Source organism: Terrapene carolina, unplaced genomic scaffold (assembly GCF_002925995.2).
Source record: "Terrapene carolina triunguis isolate 2854851 unplaced genomic scaffold, T_m_triunguis-2.0 Scaffold641, whole genome shotgun sequence".
Lineage (NCBI taxonomy): Eukaryota > Metazoa > Chordata > Testudines > Emydidae > Terrapene > Terrapene triunguis.
This window is the reverse complement of record NW_020664992.1, coordinates 2,173,675-2,191,506: the sequence shown is the minus strand read 5'-3', so window position 1 is coordinate 2,191,506 and position 17,832 is coordinate 2,173,675. Positions and strand designations below refer to the sequence as shown.

Here is a 17,832-nt window from a genome sequence, read left to right as displayed (position 1 = left end):
AGAACAGCATTGCATTAGCCTCCTACCTAATTAAATAGTACTCGGCAAACTTGCCACCGGATACTCCAGGCTTGGAGCCAATCAGATTAGAGAGTCCCAAGTGTCCCTTCGAGAGGATCTCTGGCACTAATGGAGTTTGGCTTCCTGGGGCCTATCTCATTCAGTTAAGACTCCGCTGTGGACACGTCCAGCTGTTCGTCTCAGGAGAGAAACAGGCTACAGCTCCATTACTGCGGCAGCCAGAGAGGCAGAGTGGATTAGAAGGCATTAGCTGATTTATTCCTGTTAGGGACTGTGGGACCTGCATGCAGCCAACTTTGGCTGCAGCGCAGGGGGCATAAGCCATGCCACCCCTGCTAGCACTCTGGTGCTTTCACCCTGTGGATTGTGTGGCCTCCGTGAAGCTGCAGCATGAGGATTAATCATGCTGCATGTATAAACACAGGCAGAGATAGCATCACGTCTGCGCCCCCCGCAGTAATTCATGGTTACCATTCGCTCACTGCTGGTGCTGCCAGCAGACACAGGAGCTGTGATACAGCCCTGAAGTGAGCGCCATACAGGTAGGAGAGAGCTGTGCTGTGCAGCCAGGTGCCCTGACATGGGCTGGGGCCCATGTGGCAATGACGGTCCTTTGGGCCAATCACCCTGTCCTCTGTGAGATGCACATCCCAACCACACTGGGGCCAGGACCTGAGCCGGGCAGACTGACCCATGTGGGATTTCTCTGGTGTAATTACAGGCTGGGACTGGGGCTGGGCCAGTCAGGAAGGACAGTATGGTCCATGCACTGCTGTGTATTTGTGGCCACATGTGTTTGGTGTAGCCTGTGTTCCTTTGTGGGTCTCCCTCCCACCACCGCCCCATCCCACCAGACACTTGGAAATGAAACCTCATCCCTGGCAGTGTTTGGTCTCTCCTGGTTTGACAAGCATTGCTTTGTTTTAAGGCTCATGAGAATTGTTGCTGCTTTGTGTGCTGTGCTGCTCTGGGGGCCAGGCCTATCAATCACATCAGCACTGTGCTAGGAGCAGGGCTGGAACTTGCCAGCATAGCACTAAATAGTGCAGGTCCTACAAAAACAAGTTGCTAGGTTTTGGGGTGGATGGGTTACTGAATTTCCTGGCAACCGATGTTCAGCTCTTCACCAGCCTCTATTCCCCCACCCCCACGCTGGCTGCTGCAGCTGTGGGGCCTGCACCCTCCACGCCTGGCTCTCCAGCCCCTGCCATGGGCAGGATGCTGCTGCCTATCTCTTTCCTCACATGCAGAGAAGCCCCATCTCCAAACAGCTCCCCCGCCACCCCGTTCCCTTCAGCAGCTAGTTCAGTGACCCCCCTCATAGTTTAAAAACTCACAGATTTTGGTTCTCTGCTCTCCCGCTAATGTGCTTCTGCCATGATGCCCACAAACACGTGGGCCTGGTGCTAGCTGAGCTGCAGTGACTTGGGACTACAGAGACGATGGATGGAGACAACAAAGCACCCCTGTGTGACCTGATCTTTCTCCCTCCCCCAACCCTTCCTGTCCATGTTCAACATCAGAGAGCTCTGCAGCTATCACTTGCTCTCTGAATTTTGCTGTTTTCTGTCTCTCTGGTAACTGCATCTCTGTCTCTCAAAGTCTGAGCTTGGCTCTCGCTCGTACACCTCCACACTGCACTTCCAACCGGGGCTTGGTCTGAAATCCAGTCAGTGGAGTTAGATCATTGTACAAGAGATCAGATTTAGGCCCAGCAGCTCTAACTCAGACCCTGCACACACCTGGAAAGAACTGAACAGCCAACATCATAACAAACCAGCGAAAGAGAGAGTTTTGTTCCAAACTAAAGAGAATCTTACAGGTGACTTTGCACTGACATTACTAAAGCCCCCTAGTGTGCATTGTGCCGTTTCACCTGACACGTGCTGCACCTACCTCATTAAACAAAGCACAATACATTAGCCAACCACAATATTTTGCAGTAAATCTTGTGCCAGTCAGAGGAAAATGCAGCTAAATCTTAGTCGCCAGGTAGAAGGTGTCTTCTGTCTGGCAAGGAATTTACCCTGCAGCCTTGCAAGCAGGACCAGATATTTAAAAAAATAAATTTTACCTATGGGTGGTCACACCCCAGTGTTCATACACCAGACACCAAGGGGCTGATCCTCCTAACAAGTCTAGCGCCATAGATTTCAATGGGGATACTCCTGTGAGCAAGCAGAAAATTGATACCCTCAGATGATCAATCCAGCCAGACACAGCAGGTGGACTGTTTAACTAACTGGCTTGGAAACAGCCCCTGAAGCTTCAGCAGAGCAGTGCTTTCCAGCAGTGCTAAGCCTTGCTGCTTGGGCGGTTTGGTTCAATAGCCAGACATGTTACCCAAACCTTTTGGAGCAAGTATTTGCATCAAAGCTATTTGGAGACAAAAAGTATTTTAAATCATTCACCAAAATTCCACCCTAGCCAGAAATGCCTGAAGCAGGGCCGGAGCTGGGTTCTGATGGAATCACTCTATTTTCATTCAACATTTATTAGGATATTTTTAAAAGCAGCGGTTGAGGCTCCCTGTGGTGCAGCCAGTGGGTTCTGGGCATCACAGCACAACTGGGCAGCCTAGGGAGATGCTTTAAGCCAGGCAGTGCTCTAATTGTTGGCAGCCTCCTGAAGGCTGCTTGTGTGTCCCTGCCCCTTCCTCATGGGCACTGCCCCCCTCTCCCCTGGACATTACCCCCCGCCTGCACTGCCCACACCCCACACCCGTGGGCTCTTCCCCCTGACACTGCCCCAGTCCCTCCCCGGGGCTCTAGGCTGGCTGCAGCGCCTTGCAGTGCCGGCCTCCATGCGGCAGGGGGCGGCAGCCTGCGTCCCCAGCATCTCTCTGCGCCCTACCCGAGCACTCTATGGTACCTCTGGCGCCGCTCTGCCCCACGCGCTCTATGATCAATGTCCGGTTCCGGTCCCGCTCCCCCTCCCCCGCTTTGTGCTGGGAGAAGATGGCGGCGCGGGCGGGCTTCCAGTCGGTGACTCCGAGCGGCGGCGGCGGGGGGGCCGGAGCGCTGGGCCCGGGCCCCCCGGGGCCCCCCGTCCGCATGGGCCCGGCTCCCGGCCAAGGCCTCTACCGCTCCCCCCTGCCGGGCGCCGCCTACCCGGTAAGGCCGGGGGAGGGGGCGGGGCGGGCTCGGAGGCGGGGGGGGGTCCGTGCTCGGGCGCCCCCTGGGGAACGATACAAGGGGAGGAGGCGTTTCTGAAAGTGGGACTCAGGTGGGGGAGGGGGCCGGGATCTGCCTTTGTCCGGGGTGGGGGCAGTACATGGGGTGGGACGTATCTGAGCGCGCTCTTGTCTCGGTGGCTCTGGGGTGAGCGAGGCTCTGGGGGTGATATGACAGCAAGCTGGGGCTCGGGCCGAGGGAGACGTGGGGAGGAAATGGGGCCTAGGTGCATGGTGAGGGGAATTGGCAAACTATGGGGGGGGTATTTGAGGATGAGGAGGAAATGTTTGGGTGAAATTGGGGGTTCCACGGGGTGGGAGTGAAAGAGGTCACCCTGCAGTGAAATCAGGGGTGCCCTGAGTAAGGGTTACTCTCAGTTAAAAAGGTGACCCTAAAGAGACTATTGATTGGGAAGGGAGAAGCTGGGATCTGAACTATGGAAAAGGGAGAGGAGAGGCAGCCTAGAGGAAATGCGTAAGGTGGGGATTAGGGGTAGGAAAGGGGAGAGTGGGAGTATCTTGTGGGGATGGCAGTTGCAGTGGTGATTCAATGCATGGAGGAAAATTGTAGGCAGCGGTTAGGGCACAAGGCCTGCAGTGGGGAGAGGTGTGTGACATTAAGAACTCTCTCTCATAGCCAGCTTTGCGGGTTATGGTTTCTGTGTTACAGTCCCATTCATTCTTGGTTGGAAGCATCTGCTTCTGGAGCTGTTAGCCCTGTAGTGATCCATCTGAGTCCATCCCAAGGAAGCCCATGAGTCACGTGGCCCTGTGCTAGCAGGGGTCACGCTTAGCTTAGCAGATGTGGCTTGGTAGCCCACTCGTGCTTAGGACTTAACTGCCCTTTATTGGGGAGTCTCCATCTTTTCAGAGTTTGGGTCGGATGGAGACCAGATCCCTGTGTTTCTCTCCTCAGCGCCCTGGTATGTTGCCAGGCAGCCGCATGACACCTCAGGGACCCTCCATGGGTCCCCCAGGATATGGTGGGAGTCCCTCAGTCCGGCCTGGAATGGCCCAGTCTGGTATGGATCAGTCCCGCAAGAGGCCAGCTCCTCAGCAAATCCAGCAGGTCCAGCAGCAAGCGGTCCAGAATCGTAATCACAAGTAAGAGGCCAGATTTCTCGCCTCATTCTGAGGTTGATTATCTTTTCTATGACCATTTAGTGCCTCTTCATGAAGGACACCAAAGTCCTTCACAAGTTGTAGAACTATAATACCACCAAAATTCAGCCACCTCTGAGGTGGAAGGCTGGAGCGAACCAGTGCACAGCACATTGCTAAATAGACATTCAGGGTCAGGCAGATTTTGTCCAAAACACCAGCGCATCCTCCCCACCCACCCTTACAAAAGTGTCAGGGAGATTCTAATGTTCACATCAAGCAGACCTGATCTGAGGTGGTTAAGGAAGAAAAATGCTCATAGAGAAAGCACTATCTAAATTGAAATAGGCTATTTATGACCCTCCAGAAAAGAGGGATCATATCATAAATTCTTATCCATCGTATCAAAATAAACCCCTTTGGATGCTAGTTGACTATGTTGCAAAAATGGATTAGCCAATATTCAGTAATTCGGACACTTGCTGCTGATGTCAGAGATCAGCACAATGCTTTGTTGTTTGGGTCACTACATCTAGGACTTCTGTCTCTCTCTTGCTGCCAGCACGCTCTTGGACTTTCTTCTTTAATTGTTTTGCGTGGGTGGCTCAAACTGACTTAAACTTTTTGTGCACCTATTTCACTGAGTGATGGGAGCTTCAGATAATAATACTCAGCTCCTATGCAAGAGCAAGTTTTTTTTTTATTTCTTAACTCAATGTCATTGTCACTTGATACTACTCAACAGTATCTCCTGGCTTAAAAAAACTTATCTGTTAGAAAATCCAGCTTAATATTCAATCAAGCCTGGGAGTCACTTTGTATCAAAATAATATTTAACCAAATACCTCTCCAAACTCAGGGCAATCCCAGCTATCCATATCTCTTGGGAGACTTGAAATGTTCAAATAATCAGGTGGTCTCAGTCTTGCAGGTGCTTTTGAGCTCTGCAGTATTAGTGTTTCAATCCTGCTGTGGCCATGGGGAGGAAGGGTGGGTAAGGAAAGTTTCTGTACAGAGACTGACAGTCACAATAAACAGCCTTTGAAAGAGAGGAGGACTGGACTGAGACAGATGTTGAGGAGCAAGTGCCCCTCATAGCAGAGTCCCAAATCTGAGAATAAACCCACATCCTTGCTCCTTTTTCTTGTGTTCTGACTGTTTGAGGGAAAAACTGGTTGCCATCTTAATGTGTGTATCCTTCTTTAAACAGCGCTAAGAAAAAGAAAATGGCTGACAAAATTCTACCTCAGAGGGTGAGTGAGGTTTTTTACTTTTCCTGCCTCCGCTGCTGTAGTTCCGAGTTCTAAGCAGTTTCAGGGGGAGAGAAGCAGCGTTCTTGATTGGCTTGTGCTTTGCTGTAGATTCGTGAACTGGTACCAGAGTCTCAGGCCTACATGGATCTGTTGGCATTTGAAAGGAAACTGGACCAGACGATCATGAGGAAACGTCTGGATATCCAGGAGGCCTTGAAACGACCCATTAAGGTAAGGGAGGATAGTGCTCAGGTTTCTTGCTGGGGTGCCTAGAGACCTGTGACTGAACTGAGAAAACAGGACTGACTTATATGGCATTTGGGTGGGTCTGTAAAGGCTCTTGAGAGTGTGATGTATTGAGGGTCAATGTCCTATCCTGGACTTTAGCCTCAGAGGGCAGTCAGGGGTGCTTGCTGACCCTCTCTTTGCCTGGCTTGCTCTCTGGTTTGGCACTCTGTTTCTCAGCTGCAGGAGGTGAAAGTGAGTCCAGATCCTGTGATTTTTTTGATTGTGGCTGTGGCCTGAGCATGTTTATTGGTTTCTGCATTTTGCTGTTAACGTTTAGCTGATACTTTTCCTCTTAGCAAAAGCGAAAGCTGCGCATTTTTATCTCCAACACCTTCAATCCAGCCAAGTCGGACGCGGAAGATGGCGAAGGGACTGTTGCCTCGTGGGAGCTCCGGGTGGAAGGGCGGCTGCTCGAGGACGTGAGTGTGAGGCACCCAGCCCCTCTGGGAAGGGCGAGGGAGCAGCATTAATTCTCCAGATAAGATGAGCTGAATGGGTGTGGGAGCTAAACCCTGTTGGGTTGTGACCAAAGAAGATGCTTTCAAAGGTCTGGAGTTGGAGGTGAAGACCAACTGCTTAATGTCTGAGAATGGAACTAGGGGCCCTCTATCCTAGATGATCACAATGGTCCTTTCTGGCCTTGGACTCTATGAATGTATCCTCTCTCGCTCGTACCTGCCCAGGAGTCTGATGAGAAGGGGGAGAGGGTAAGAGGGCCAAACCAGTTGGCCACCCCATGAGGTAGGACACTACAATAATAATACTTAGCTCTTTATAGCTAAGAGGATTGATGGTGGGAGATTTGTGGCACTTGCCTTCCCTACCTCTGAAAGCAGACACAAAGATTGCACATAACAAGTTTGTGAGTTTGTTCCCCTCCCAAAAAAGTCTCTAGTCTGCCGTGAGGAATTGGCCTCGAGACTGGATTTGCAAACACAAGGGAAGGATCAGGGTTTATTATGGGTAGTTTAGTTCCTTCTTAGCTCTTGGGCCAGTAACTGCAGTGCAATTTTGGAATAGGGCTTCCTGGACTTTAATCTTCCTGCATTAATGTGACTGCCCTGGGCCTGGAGGAGGCCTTGAATCCGCCTCACAGGAAGCTAGTCAAACATGGTATTGTGCTATGGTTATTGGCAAGGGATTCCCATGGAACATCCATATTGGATGTAAAATCTGCCCCAGCACTTCAGAATTTAATCCCGTTACTTTTCATCTCTGGACTGTCCTGTGCTGTTGGGCTTCTTTCCCTTTGTGCTGGACAGCTGATCTGGTGTGTGTCCTTGAGGGACCTATTTACTCTAGCCTGTGGGGGATAGCCTGCCGGACTGCTTGGCAGGCATACTGTGTTGAGGAGAACAGCTTCTGATAACCCTGGATTCCCTAGAAAGACACAGTCCCTGCCCCTAGTGGAAAGGCAAATGGATGAATGACAGAGAATGTGGGGGGGAAGGGATAGAACAGACAGCAAAGAAGCCAAGGCAACTAGCAAACATGCCATTGTCTCCATGTTGGGGTTTTGGAAGGAGGGGTGGGTTTAGTATAAGTAAATGGGAGTTGGAGGGTTCAGTTCCCATCAGTGCTTTTGTATGTGCTGGGTGTGCTCCACTGCTGGCCTTGACTGCCCTAACACTTCTCCTTTCTGTGCTGCTGCAGGCTGCTCTGTCCAAATATGATGCCACCAAACAGAAAAGGAAATTCTCATCCTTCTTCAAGTCTCTGGTGATCGAGCTGGACAAGGACCTGTATGGCCCAGACAATCACCTGGTGGAGGTGAGCTATACTTTGTTATATCATCTCCAAATGGAGTTCAGAATCTTGGCAACCATGTCATTCTGGGAGCTAGGAACTCTTGAGTGCTGAGCCCAGCTCTGCTACTGACTTGCTAGGAGCCCTGGGGCAAAAAGCTTCACCTCTCGGTCTGTGAAATGGGGATAATGCTAACCTCCCTCAGAGGGGTTGAAGCTGGTTGGGTAAGAAGATAACTTTTGTTTGTGCCCTTTCTGCTCCATTCTGATGAATAAGAACAGTATCAGAGTCCCTTAGCTTTGCACAATTAGTGTATGTGAAACTCTAGGCAAAAGATGCTCCTGTGAAGTGCAAAGACACAGACCACAAATGCCTGTCTCCTCTGTTCCCCATACTTGGAGCAAGTCTGGTAGCGTTGGGAATGTAGCAGAGGTGGATGCATAACCTGGCCATGCTGTTGGGAATCATTCATGATAAAGCCCATCAATTCTATGTTCTACCTGTTTGCAGCACAGCTGGAATTTCGAGGACGCGAATACACTTACACACTTATTTGAAAGGAGAGTCTAAGACAGCCTCTCTGTTAAGGCAGGTGTAAGGCAGAGACATTAGCTATCAGCTGTTTCTAGGTGTATTGAACAATTGTTGCATCCAAGCCCATTGTGTTGGGGACAGCAACGTGATCCATGCCAAATAAATTAAGCCCCTTTGCAGCCACTTGACTCTTGTGAGTTCACATTTCATCCGTGTCATTCTCCCCGGATGCTCCATGATAGTAATCTTGAACTTTAAAACTGGTGAGCTGCGTACTCCTCTGATGAACTCTCCTCACACTATTCACCGCAGGAGTTCCAGCCTCCTTTCAGAGGTGTTGTCAGAGCCACCACAACTGTCTGTAGAGTCCAGGGGCACATGGCAGAGATCACATCCTGTCAAATGGGCAGGATCTTTCTGGGGAGGAGTTTGGGTCATCAGTAAAGGGCAATTACAGGTAAATGTTGTGCCTGGCAAGCAGCAGAAGCAGAGGGAATGACCTGGCAGTCTGTGGCCCTAAACCACCCCCCCCGCTGTGTTTTTGTTTTTGTTTTTTCCAGTGGCACAGAACTGCTACTACCCAGGAGACAGATGGCTTCCAGGTGAAGAGGCCTGGGGACGTGAATGTGCGCTGTACTGTCCTCCTGATGCTGGACTATCAGGTAGGCAGGCTGGTACGATGCAGATGGGGAGTGAGCAGGGCCTTAGCATCTGAGTTGTGACTTGGATGAACCCTATCTGTAGCTGCTGCATCATCTTTACCCCCACCTTTGTCATGCTCTTGTCTCCTCAGCCACCACAGTTCAAACTGGACCCCCGCCTGGCTCGTCTCTTGGGGATTCATACCCAGACCCGCCCAGTGATCATCCAGGCACTGTGGCAGTACATCAAGACCCACAAGCTACAGGATCCCCATGAGCGGGAGTATGTCATCTGCGACAAGTACCTCCAGCAGGTAAAAGTGTCTCCAACTTAGGGTGGGGCAGCGTGTCTGGGGCAGGAGACAGCTTTGGCTTCTGTTGCCAAGAACCAGAGATTCTCCAGGCTGCCCCTTTCCCAGCACTGTGCTGCTTTCCACCCCACTCCCTCTTTCTCTTGCAGATATTTGAGTCTCAGCGGATGAAGTTCTCTGAGATTCCTCAAAGGCTGCATGCTTTGCTCATGCCCCCAGAACCAATCATCATTAACCATGTGATCAGGTGAGACTGGCCCCTGAGGCACCGTTTGTTGGGAAGGGCGGATAAGTGAGCTAGAGATACTTGTATGGGGAGATGCTCCTTGTTACAGTCAGTTTCAGTAGCTGCTGAACTTTCTGCACCTCTCCATCTTTCCATGTCTTTATTCACTCTACCCTGTGTGGATTCAACAGCCTCTTTTTCCCATTCACCAAACACCCCTTCTGTAAATCCCTGCTTTCTTTCCTCCTGCCAACACTGACCTCCACACTGTGCACCCGCATGCTTATGTTTGAACTCTGACCTTTGCACTGCGCTTGTCTAGACTGTAAGCTCCTGGTCCCCTGTGCTGCATGTATGATGTGCGACTAGGGAGGTAAAGTGTTTTTCTGCTCCTCAGTGTTCCTGACCCCTTTCTTCTGTTACAGAAAACCAAATGTAATGCATACGTTAATTCTGTCTTCCCTACCCCTCTACCTATGGAGCTTAGAGGTGCTAGTAAGGATGCACTCATACACTGACTCAGGCTTCTCACTTTTTCTGGGTGTTCTCTTGCTGATGTCCACAGTGTTGACCCAAACGACCAGAAAAAAACTGCCTGCTATGACATCGATGTGGAAGTGGATGATACTCTTAAAACTCAGATGAATTCTTTCTTGCTGTCCACAGCCAGCCAGCAGGAAATCGCTGCCCTGGATAACAAGGTAGGAGCTGGATCCTGCCCTTCCAGCTAGAGTTTGTGTGCTGGGATGAGGTTGGCTGGCACAATGTTGCAGGAGAGAGCTTTTTTGCAGCTTTCAATATGGATTCATCTAGTGGCTTTATATTTGGGATCTAGAACAGTGAGGGCAAAATTTCTGCCAGGGTGGCACCATTTCTGTGATACCAAATCAGATAGTGACAATCTTTTTACTTACCAGGAAAATAGATTTGAAAGTGAGTGATTAAAGGGAAACTGGTTTAGTGGTTAGATCTGGGGACTGGGAGTCAGGGCTGCTGGATCCTCTTTCCAGCTCGTCTACCTGAGACCTTAGAGGCACAGAATGAAGTGACTTGCCTATCTCGTTACAATGCAGTAACGTGAAGCTACATCTTGGGGGGGTTTGCCAGTAGTTCCTGGTAGTTAAAGCCCAGTGAGATCTTTGGATGAAAGGTGCTGAATGTCCTGAGTCTGCATGTCAGTGCATTGTCTGAACCCTACCAACCTGTCTCTACAGGAAGAGGGAAGTAGGGTGGGGTGTATATTACACATCTGGGTCAACCAGGAAGTATGAGAGTTTTCATCTTAACATGCTGGACCCTTTGGTTTGTCTTGCCTCTCTGTCGGGTTGGCCTCATAACCTGGTTCAGCAATACGCCATTACAACATTTTTCTCTCTCAGATCCATGAGACAATAGAAACCATTAATCAGCTGAAGACACAACGTGAGTTCATGCTGAGTTTTGCCCGTGACCCCCAAGGCTTCATCAATGACTGGCTCCAGTCGCAGTGCCGAGATCTAAAGGTAAAAAGATTTTTCCCTTTTGTGTGGAAGGCAAACAGAGGCTCAGTCCATCCAATCAGACTCTTCTTGTTCAGTTAGCAGCTGAGATACATGGAGGGGCACAATTTGCAGGACTGTAGCCACACCGAAAATTGGAATTGAGTGCCAGGATTTCAATCTGACAGCGCTGGCTGGGCCAGGTCTTGCTGGAGTCTGCTTGGGGACAGTGCTTGTGGGTAGCCCAGGACATGGGGAGGGTTGTGAGAGTAATTTGGGCAGCTGCATGACTCTGGGTTGTAAGCTGCTCTCTTTGGTGCCTCCAGACCATGACTGATGTTGTTGGGAATCCAGAAGAGGAGCGTAGAGCTGAATTCTACTTCCAGCCCTGGGCTCAGGAAGCCGTGTGCAGATACTTCTACTCCAAGGTGAGCGTTCCCATTTGAGGGAATCCATCCACACCTGGCAGCTGCTATTGTGCTTGTAGGGAGATGCTGTTCGCTAAAGCTGGGCGTAGTGCAGCCAGGCATACGGAGTTTCAACCACCTAGTTCTGCTGATGCATCTCAGTCCTAAAATAAAATAAATAAATTAATGGAGATATCCTATCTCCTAGAACTGGAAGGGACCTTGAAGGTCATTGAGTCCAGCCCCCTGCCTTCACTAGCAGGACCAAGTACTGATTTTGCCCCAGATCCCTAAGTGGTCCCCTCAAGGATTGAACTCACAACCCTGGGTTTAGCAGGCCAATGCTCAAACCACTGAGCTATCCACCCCCCCCCCCCCCCGATCTCCAGCACCCTTCTGTTCCAATCCTGGATACCCACACACAACTTGACCAGTGCACCTTGGACCTGGATTTGCCACAGCCCATCTGTTCCGAGTCCTATTGCTTCAGATACAGTGCTGCAACTTTGTGGCGTGGTCTTGTACTGCCTACTCCTGAGGGCATTCTGCGCCTAAAAATTCTGAGCACAATACTTTAAAATTCTGCAAGTTTTATTTATCAATACGTAAATGCAGAGGCACAGAATTCCCCCCCCAGGAGTAACTGCCGGTAAACATTCATCAGGGCTGGAAAGACTCCATCAAACTATTTGCTGGTTTAGGTCCAGTTAGGATCAAAACCAGGTCATGCAGAGGTGATACTAGTGTTAGCCCTCACCACCACCTAGCCAACCTCTTCCCATTTAAATCCATGGTTGTTACACAGACATCCCTTTTAAATCGCAGCCAGAACCATGGTCCTTGGGCTTGGTGCTTCCTAGGAGTTCCTTGTTCAATGTAGCTGTGAGGAGAGGCCATCCCCCTCTCATGGGATGCATGCTGGCTTGGCCTTTGCTTTCAGATCTCTGCACGGGAGCAACCCACAGGCTAGTGCAGAGCTGAAGTGGGCCCTGGCAGAGAGCTGGAGCCACGCCCCAAAATCCCCTGCATGAAATTGAAACTGCCCCATCACAGGTTTCTTGTTAAGCAAACTGTAAAAAACAAAACAAACAAACAAAAAATTCTTTGCCCTTTTATTAGCCTTTTGTGTCAGAGGCTGAAGTGCTTTGCACATGCACTAATTCCCTCATAGCCCTGTACTGGCTGCACTTCAAAATGGGGACATCGGAGCACAGACTTGCCCCAGCTCATGCAATGAATGATTGGTAGAGCTGGCATTAGAACCCTGGAGTCCTGACTTCCATTCCCTTCATCTAGCCACTAGACAGTGCAGCCTCCCTACAGTGCAATTTGTGCACCCTTCACTAGCCTGTGGAACACATTGTAACCTGTGGGCTGTACTACGGACAGGATTTAGGAGGCGGGGACAGGGAGCCAACAGGAAAGACATAGCCAGGCTGAGAAAGGAGTCCTGTTTCTTTCCATGGGGCTATGAATGGGTTTGGGCTCATCGTTCCTTCACTCCCTCCAGGCTTGGAGCATGTGTTATTTGGACTCTGACTTACCATTCACTGTAAGTGTATTAAAGCAGGGGATCTGGCTTCTCCTCCCACAGGTGCAGCAGAGACGGCAGGAGCTGGAGCAGGCACTGGGAATCCGCAACACATAAGTTGCCCCACTCCTCCCCTGATCAGAAGGCATCACAGCTACTTGTGGAGACTGAGTGCTGCAGAGTTCACTGTTTAGGCCCACACAACCCCCACTCCGGCGTAGAGACCTGCAGCCATTACTCACCTCTGGCAGTGTCTGTATCAATGTGACTCCAGAGCCCCGTGGGGCTTTGGGGATGTAGCAAGCAGACAGGCTCAAAGGGTCACACACTTCTACCTGGTTTCCTCCCTCACTGAGGCCCTGTCAGTCTCAGAGCTCCTGCAAGCCGACCTTGTCTCCGCTTTGCCTGTAATGCCCCCAATATCCAGTGTTTCTGCAGGTTCAGAACTTCTCTTGAGTTCAGAAACTTACCACAGCCCCTTCTCCAAAACTGGGCTCTAGTTCTTGCACCCCAGAGAATGTGGGGCTGGAAAGCCTCTCAGCATGGGCCCTTCTGGATCTGCCATGCAGACAGAGGCCTGTGGCCATTCACTTCACAAGGTCCCATGAGACACAGCGGGCAGAGCTCCTGCATGTTGGCACACACTCTCCCCCTATGGGGGTGCTCTTGCATCATCCCTCCTTGTAGGACTCTCCTCTCCTAAGAGAGGGTTTCTGTGCTATGTAGAGAATTGCTTTTCCCATCATGTCTCTGTCTCCTTAGTTAAAGCTCCCTTCGTGTTCCCTAGGAGGCTGTTCCAGCCCTGGAGCACGAGGGAGACACTGGTTCAGCACAAAGATGAAGGAGCTATGAAGAGGTAACTCTACTGCATGCCAAGGGAGCTGCAAGTGTAGCTCTAACATGCAGGATTGAGCAGCAATGCAGTCTTGCCAAAGGCTGTTTATTCTTCCTGCTGCAGGGAGTGGGGAATGCACCAACTGCTGCTCCTCCTTGCAGTGGGATTATGCGGAACATAAAGCCTTAGGGTCATTTCTTGGACCAGGCTGATGATGATCCTGCGTCTCTGCCTTTGGTGACTTGAATGCTCCCTTGCGTATGATGTGAGGAGGCAGCCTGGGCCTCTACCAAACAGCCCCAAACAAATAAGCAAATTAGTAGTAGGTCGGGGCTCCTCTGCTTCGTTGTCTTCCCTGTTTGGGCACCGAGTGGGCTCTGGGGCTGTCACAGGGCCGGTGATCGAGTATGTGCAGATGGGTTTTCTCCAGCTGGGAGAGTAGCAGCCTAGACATGGAATGAATTGCTAATGAATTAATTTAGTGGCATTCTTGTGCTCTTTGCCCTCAGGACCATGTGTGTGCGGCAGGTCGTGTTGGGAGGTGGGGGCTCTCTTCACCTGGGGCTAAATATTTCTGCTCAGATTCCTTTTTGGGACTGTAAAGTGAGCGGACTCAGAACCCAGTTGGTTGTGCTCTCCTGACGTTAGCTGTAAAATCATGTTACTGACAGACAACCTCAACTACCCTGGAGTGTGGTTGAGGGGCTGCTATGAAATTGGGAGCCCCTGTAAGCCTGTGTGTGTGAGAGAGACACTACTTGTCTGCGAGTAATAGTCTTTCCAACCTTCCCTCCCTTCTGTCTTTGGACCCTTAAAGAATTGCCCCTTTATAGCACCAGGGGCTGAAGTCCCGGTGCCGGTTAATGCAGACTACCGGCTCCTCGGGGCAAGAAATAGTGAAGGATACTTGGATATTGCCTAGGCAAGTGTAGCTGTTGCAGAAATACTGTTTTTATTAACTGATTATGGTTTTTCATGGACCAAAATTTTTTTTGTACTGTATCCTTGTAGATGTCACACAATTTTAATAAAAGCCTCCTGTGAAGGAAGCCGCTTGTCCTCCTTCTGTGCTGGCGAATGGCAGTTTGCAGTTGTGTAACAGATAGCTCCTGTCATATAACTGCTGTGGAAGGGATGAAATGACTTCCTGCTTGCACCTGCAAAACCCCCGTGTAGTGGGAGCTCTGCTCATTGAGGGAGGGCAAGCAGGAACACTAGACTCCACTCCCTTTTAAAAGGAAGACAGCTTGTTTATATGGTCCAAATTTGACTCACCTTCAAATTGTGTGGAATTTGGAGAGTGCTACATTATTTATAGGGCCCTACCAAATTTATGGCCATGAAAAATACGTTGTGGACTGTGAAAACTGGTGTGTTTCTCTCCTCCCCCCCCCCCCCCCCCCAAAAAAATTGGTCTTTTGTGTGCTTTTACCCTATGATAATCATCACTCCCATAACCGCTTTGGTCGTTGGGGCACCATCACTGATGAACAATCAACCAATTGTCTCCACCCCCCGATAATTGTTTGTCAGTGCTTGAGTCTCCGCGAAGTCCATTCCTGTCCACTCTTTTATGTTGTCAATCCATCTCTTCTGTCTACCTCTTCTTCTCTTCCCCTGAACTGTCCCTTGGAGGATGATCTTGGATAGGCCAGATCTTGTTACATGGCTGTACCACTTCAGCTTGCGCTTCTTCACGGTCACCAGGAGGTCTTCATATGACCCAGCGCATTGGGTGATGATGTTGCAGACCTCTTCATTAGTGACGTGGTTGAAGTAGGAGATGCCCAGGATTTTACAGAAGTATCTCATCTCTACTACCTGTATTTTCCGTTCAAGTTCTGCTGTAAGGGTCCATGTCTCGGACGCATACAGAAAAATGGAGATGACCAATGTGTGCAGCAGTTTCAGTTTGGATTCCAGGGAGATGTTCTTATTCCTCCAAATGGCTTTAGCTTTGCCACTGCTGCTGTTGTTTGCGCAGTTCTTGCCTGAATTTCTGCCTTGGATCCTTCATCAGTGATGATTGTCCCCAGATACTTGAACTGTTTCGCTATCTCCAGCTCTTGTCCACTGACAGGGATATGTGAGCTGATACCATCATGTTTGTTTGTCATCAGTTTGGTTTTCTCTGCACTGATTTCCATGCCGTATTTTGCAGAGGTTTCATCCAATCATTTCACAAGGTTGGCAAGTTCATCTTCGCTGCCTGCCAGACCATCAATGTCATCAGCGAACCGAAGATTTGAGATTGTTTGCTCCCCCAATGCTGACTGTGCATGTGAGATCTTCTAGGGAATTAGTCATTATGGGCTCCAAGTAGATGTTGAACAGTATGGGCGAAAGACGGTAGCCTTCCCGGACTCCAACAGTGGTGCGAAACCGCTCTTCTATTGTGCCATTGACGAGAACTGCACTGCTGGCCTTGGCATACAGTTGTTTAATGGTAAGAATAAGCTTACGACCAACATTGTACTACTTCATGGTTACCCAGAGAGCTTCGTGCCATACTCTGTCAAACGCCTTCTTGAAGTCAACAAAGATGTAGATATCCTGCTGGTGTTGTAAGTACTTCTCATATAGAACACGAAGGTTGGAAATCTGTTCTGTGGTACTTCTTCCAGCACGAAAGCCAGCCTATTCTTCAGCGATGATATTCTCTGCTTGTGGCTTCAATCTGTTCAATATGACTTTCAACATCGCTTTGCTGGGATGGCTAATTAAGCTTATGGTCCGGTAATTTTGACACGATTGCAGGTTGCCTTTCTTTGGCAGAGTGATGATTAGTGACTGTGTCCACATGGAGAGCCACTCACCGGTCTGCCAGATCTTGTTGCAGATCTTGGTGACTACATCTATTACTATTTCTCCTCCAAATTTCATCAGTTTGGCTGGGATGTTGTCAATACCTGTAGCCTTTCCATTCTTGAGTGATTTCACAGCTGTATCCATTTCTTCACATAGTATTGGAAAGTCCATCCTCCTCTGTTGAATCTGGGCTGTCTAAGACACTAGGATCTCCATTTGGCTGGTGGCTGTATAGATCAGAGCAGTAGTTTGTCCACCTATTGATGATGTCCCTTTCTTCTGTAAGACTGTTCCCTTCTTTGTCTTGAATTGCATTAGTTTTGGTCCATCTTTCCTTCGTCAGATCTTTTACAACCTGGAAGGCTTGTTTGCTATATTATTATTGATACACTCTTCAATTTTAGAGCATTGTTTTTCATCCATATCTCCTTGGCTACCTTCATTCCTTTCTTGATCTTTCTGCCAATTGCTCTGTATTTATCAGCTTCCTCAGTGCTGTTCTTGTCTCTCTCACGTTCTCTTCTGATGTCACACATTTGTAGTATTTCATTTGTGACCCATGGTTTTGATCTATTCTGTCCCCGGACCATACAGCTTTCACAGGGGAGACCAGCGTTTCTCAAATTGGGGGTCCTGACCCAAAAGGGAGTTGCGGGGCGGGGGGGGTGTCACAAGGTTATTGTAGGGGGGGTTGCAGTACTGCTACCCTTCTGCGCTGCTGCTGGTGGCAGTGCTTCCTTCAGAGCTGGGTGGCTGGAGAGTGGCAGTTGCTAACTGAGGGCCCAGCTCTGCAGACAGCAGCACAGAAGTAAGGGTGGCAGTACCATACCATGCCATCCTTACTTCTGCACTGCTGCTGGCAGTGGCTCTGCCTTCAGAGCTGGGCTCCCAGCCAGCAATAGCCACTCTCCAGCTGCCCAGATCCAAAGGCAGCAGCGCAGAAGTAAGGGTAGCAGTACTGCAAACCTCCCCCCACACACACACCCTTTTGGGTCAGGACCCCTACAATTACAACACTGAAATTTCAGATTTAAATAGCTGAAATCACAAACTTTCTGATTTTTAAAATCTTATGACTGTGGAATTGACAAAAATGGAACCTGAATTTGGTAGGGCCCTAGTTATTTACATTGAGTTTTATAAAACTACCTAAAAAGCCATGGAATTGGCGTTAGACAAAGTGGATGAGATAATATCACTTATTGTACCATCCTCTGTTGGTGAGAGAGACAAGCTTTTCAGCTTGCCCAGAGCTCTTCAGGTCTGGGTCTCCAGAATTTGTTTGTGCTACCAACAGGCTCCAGCTGAGTCTGCCAGACCTGAAGAAGAGCTCTGTGTAAGCTTGAAACTGCTCTCTCTCTCTCTCTCTCTCTCTCTCTCTCTCTCTCTCTCTCTCACACACACCAACAGAAGATGGTCCAGTAAAAGATATTTTCACTCTTGTCTTGCTAATAGCCTGGGACTAACACTGCATACATGG

General features: G+C 49.7%; 1 protein-coding gene across 1 annotated transcript; it reads left to right on the top strand.

Moving 5' to 3' along the window:
- Positions 1-2,952: 2,952 nt before the first annotated feature.
- On the top strand, positions 2,953-14,572 carry SMARCD1 (SWI/SNF related, matrix associated, actin dependent regulator of chromatin, subfamily d, member 1). Its single transcript, XM_024214741.2, has 13 exons — positions 2,953-3,134; positions 4,110-4,297; positions 5,505-5,547; positions 5,656-5,778; positions 6,132-6,254; positions 7,489-7,605; positions 8,676-8,777; positions 8,909-9,070; positions 9,217-9,314; positions 9,859-9,994; positions 10,673-10,795; positions 11,098-11,199; positions 12,773-14,572. Exons 1-13 carry the CDS (start codon positions 2,979-2,981, stop codon positions 12,824-12,826), a joined length of 1,527 nt encoding a protein of 508 aa, XP_024070509.1. The 5' UTR covers positions 2,953-2,978; the 3' UTR covers positions 12,827-14,572.
- The last annotated feature ends 3,260 nt before the right edge of the window (positions 14,573-17,832 follow it).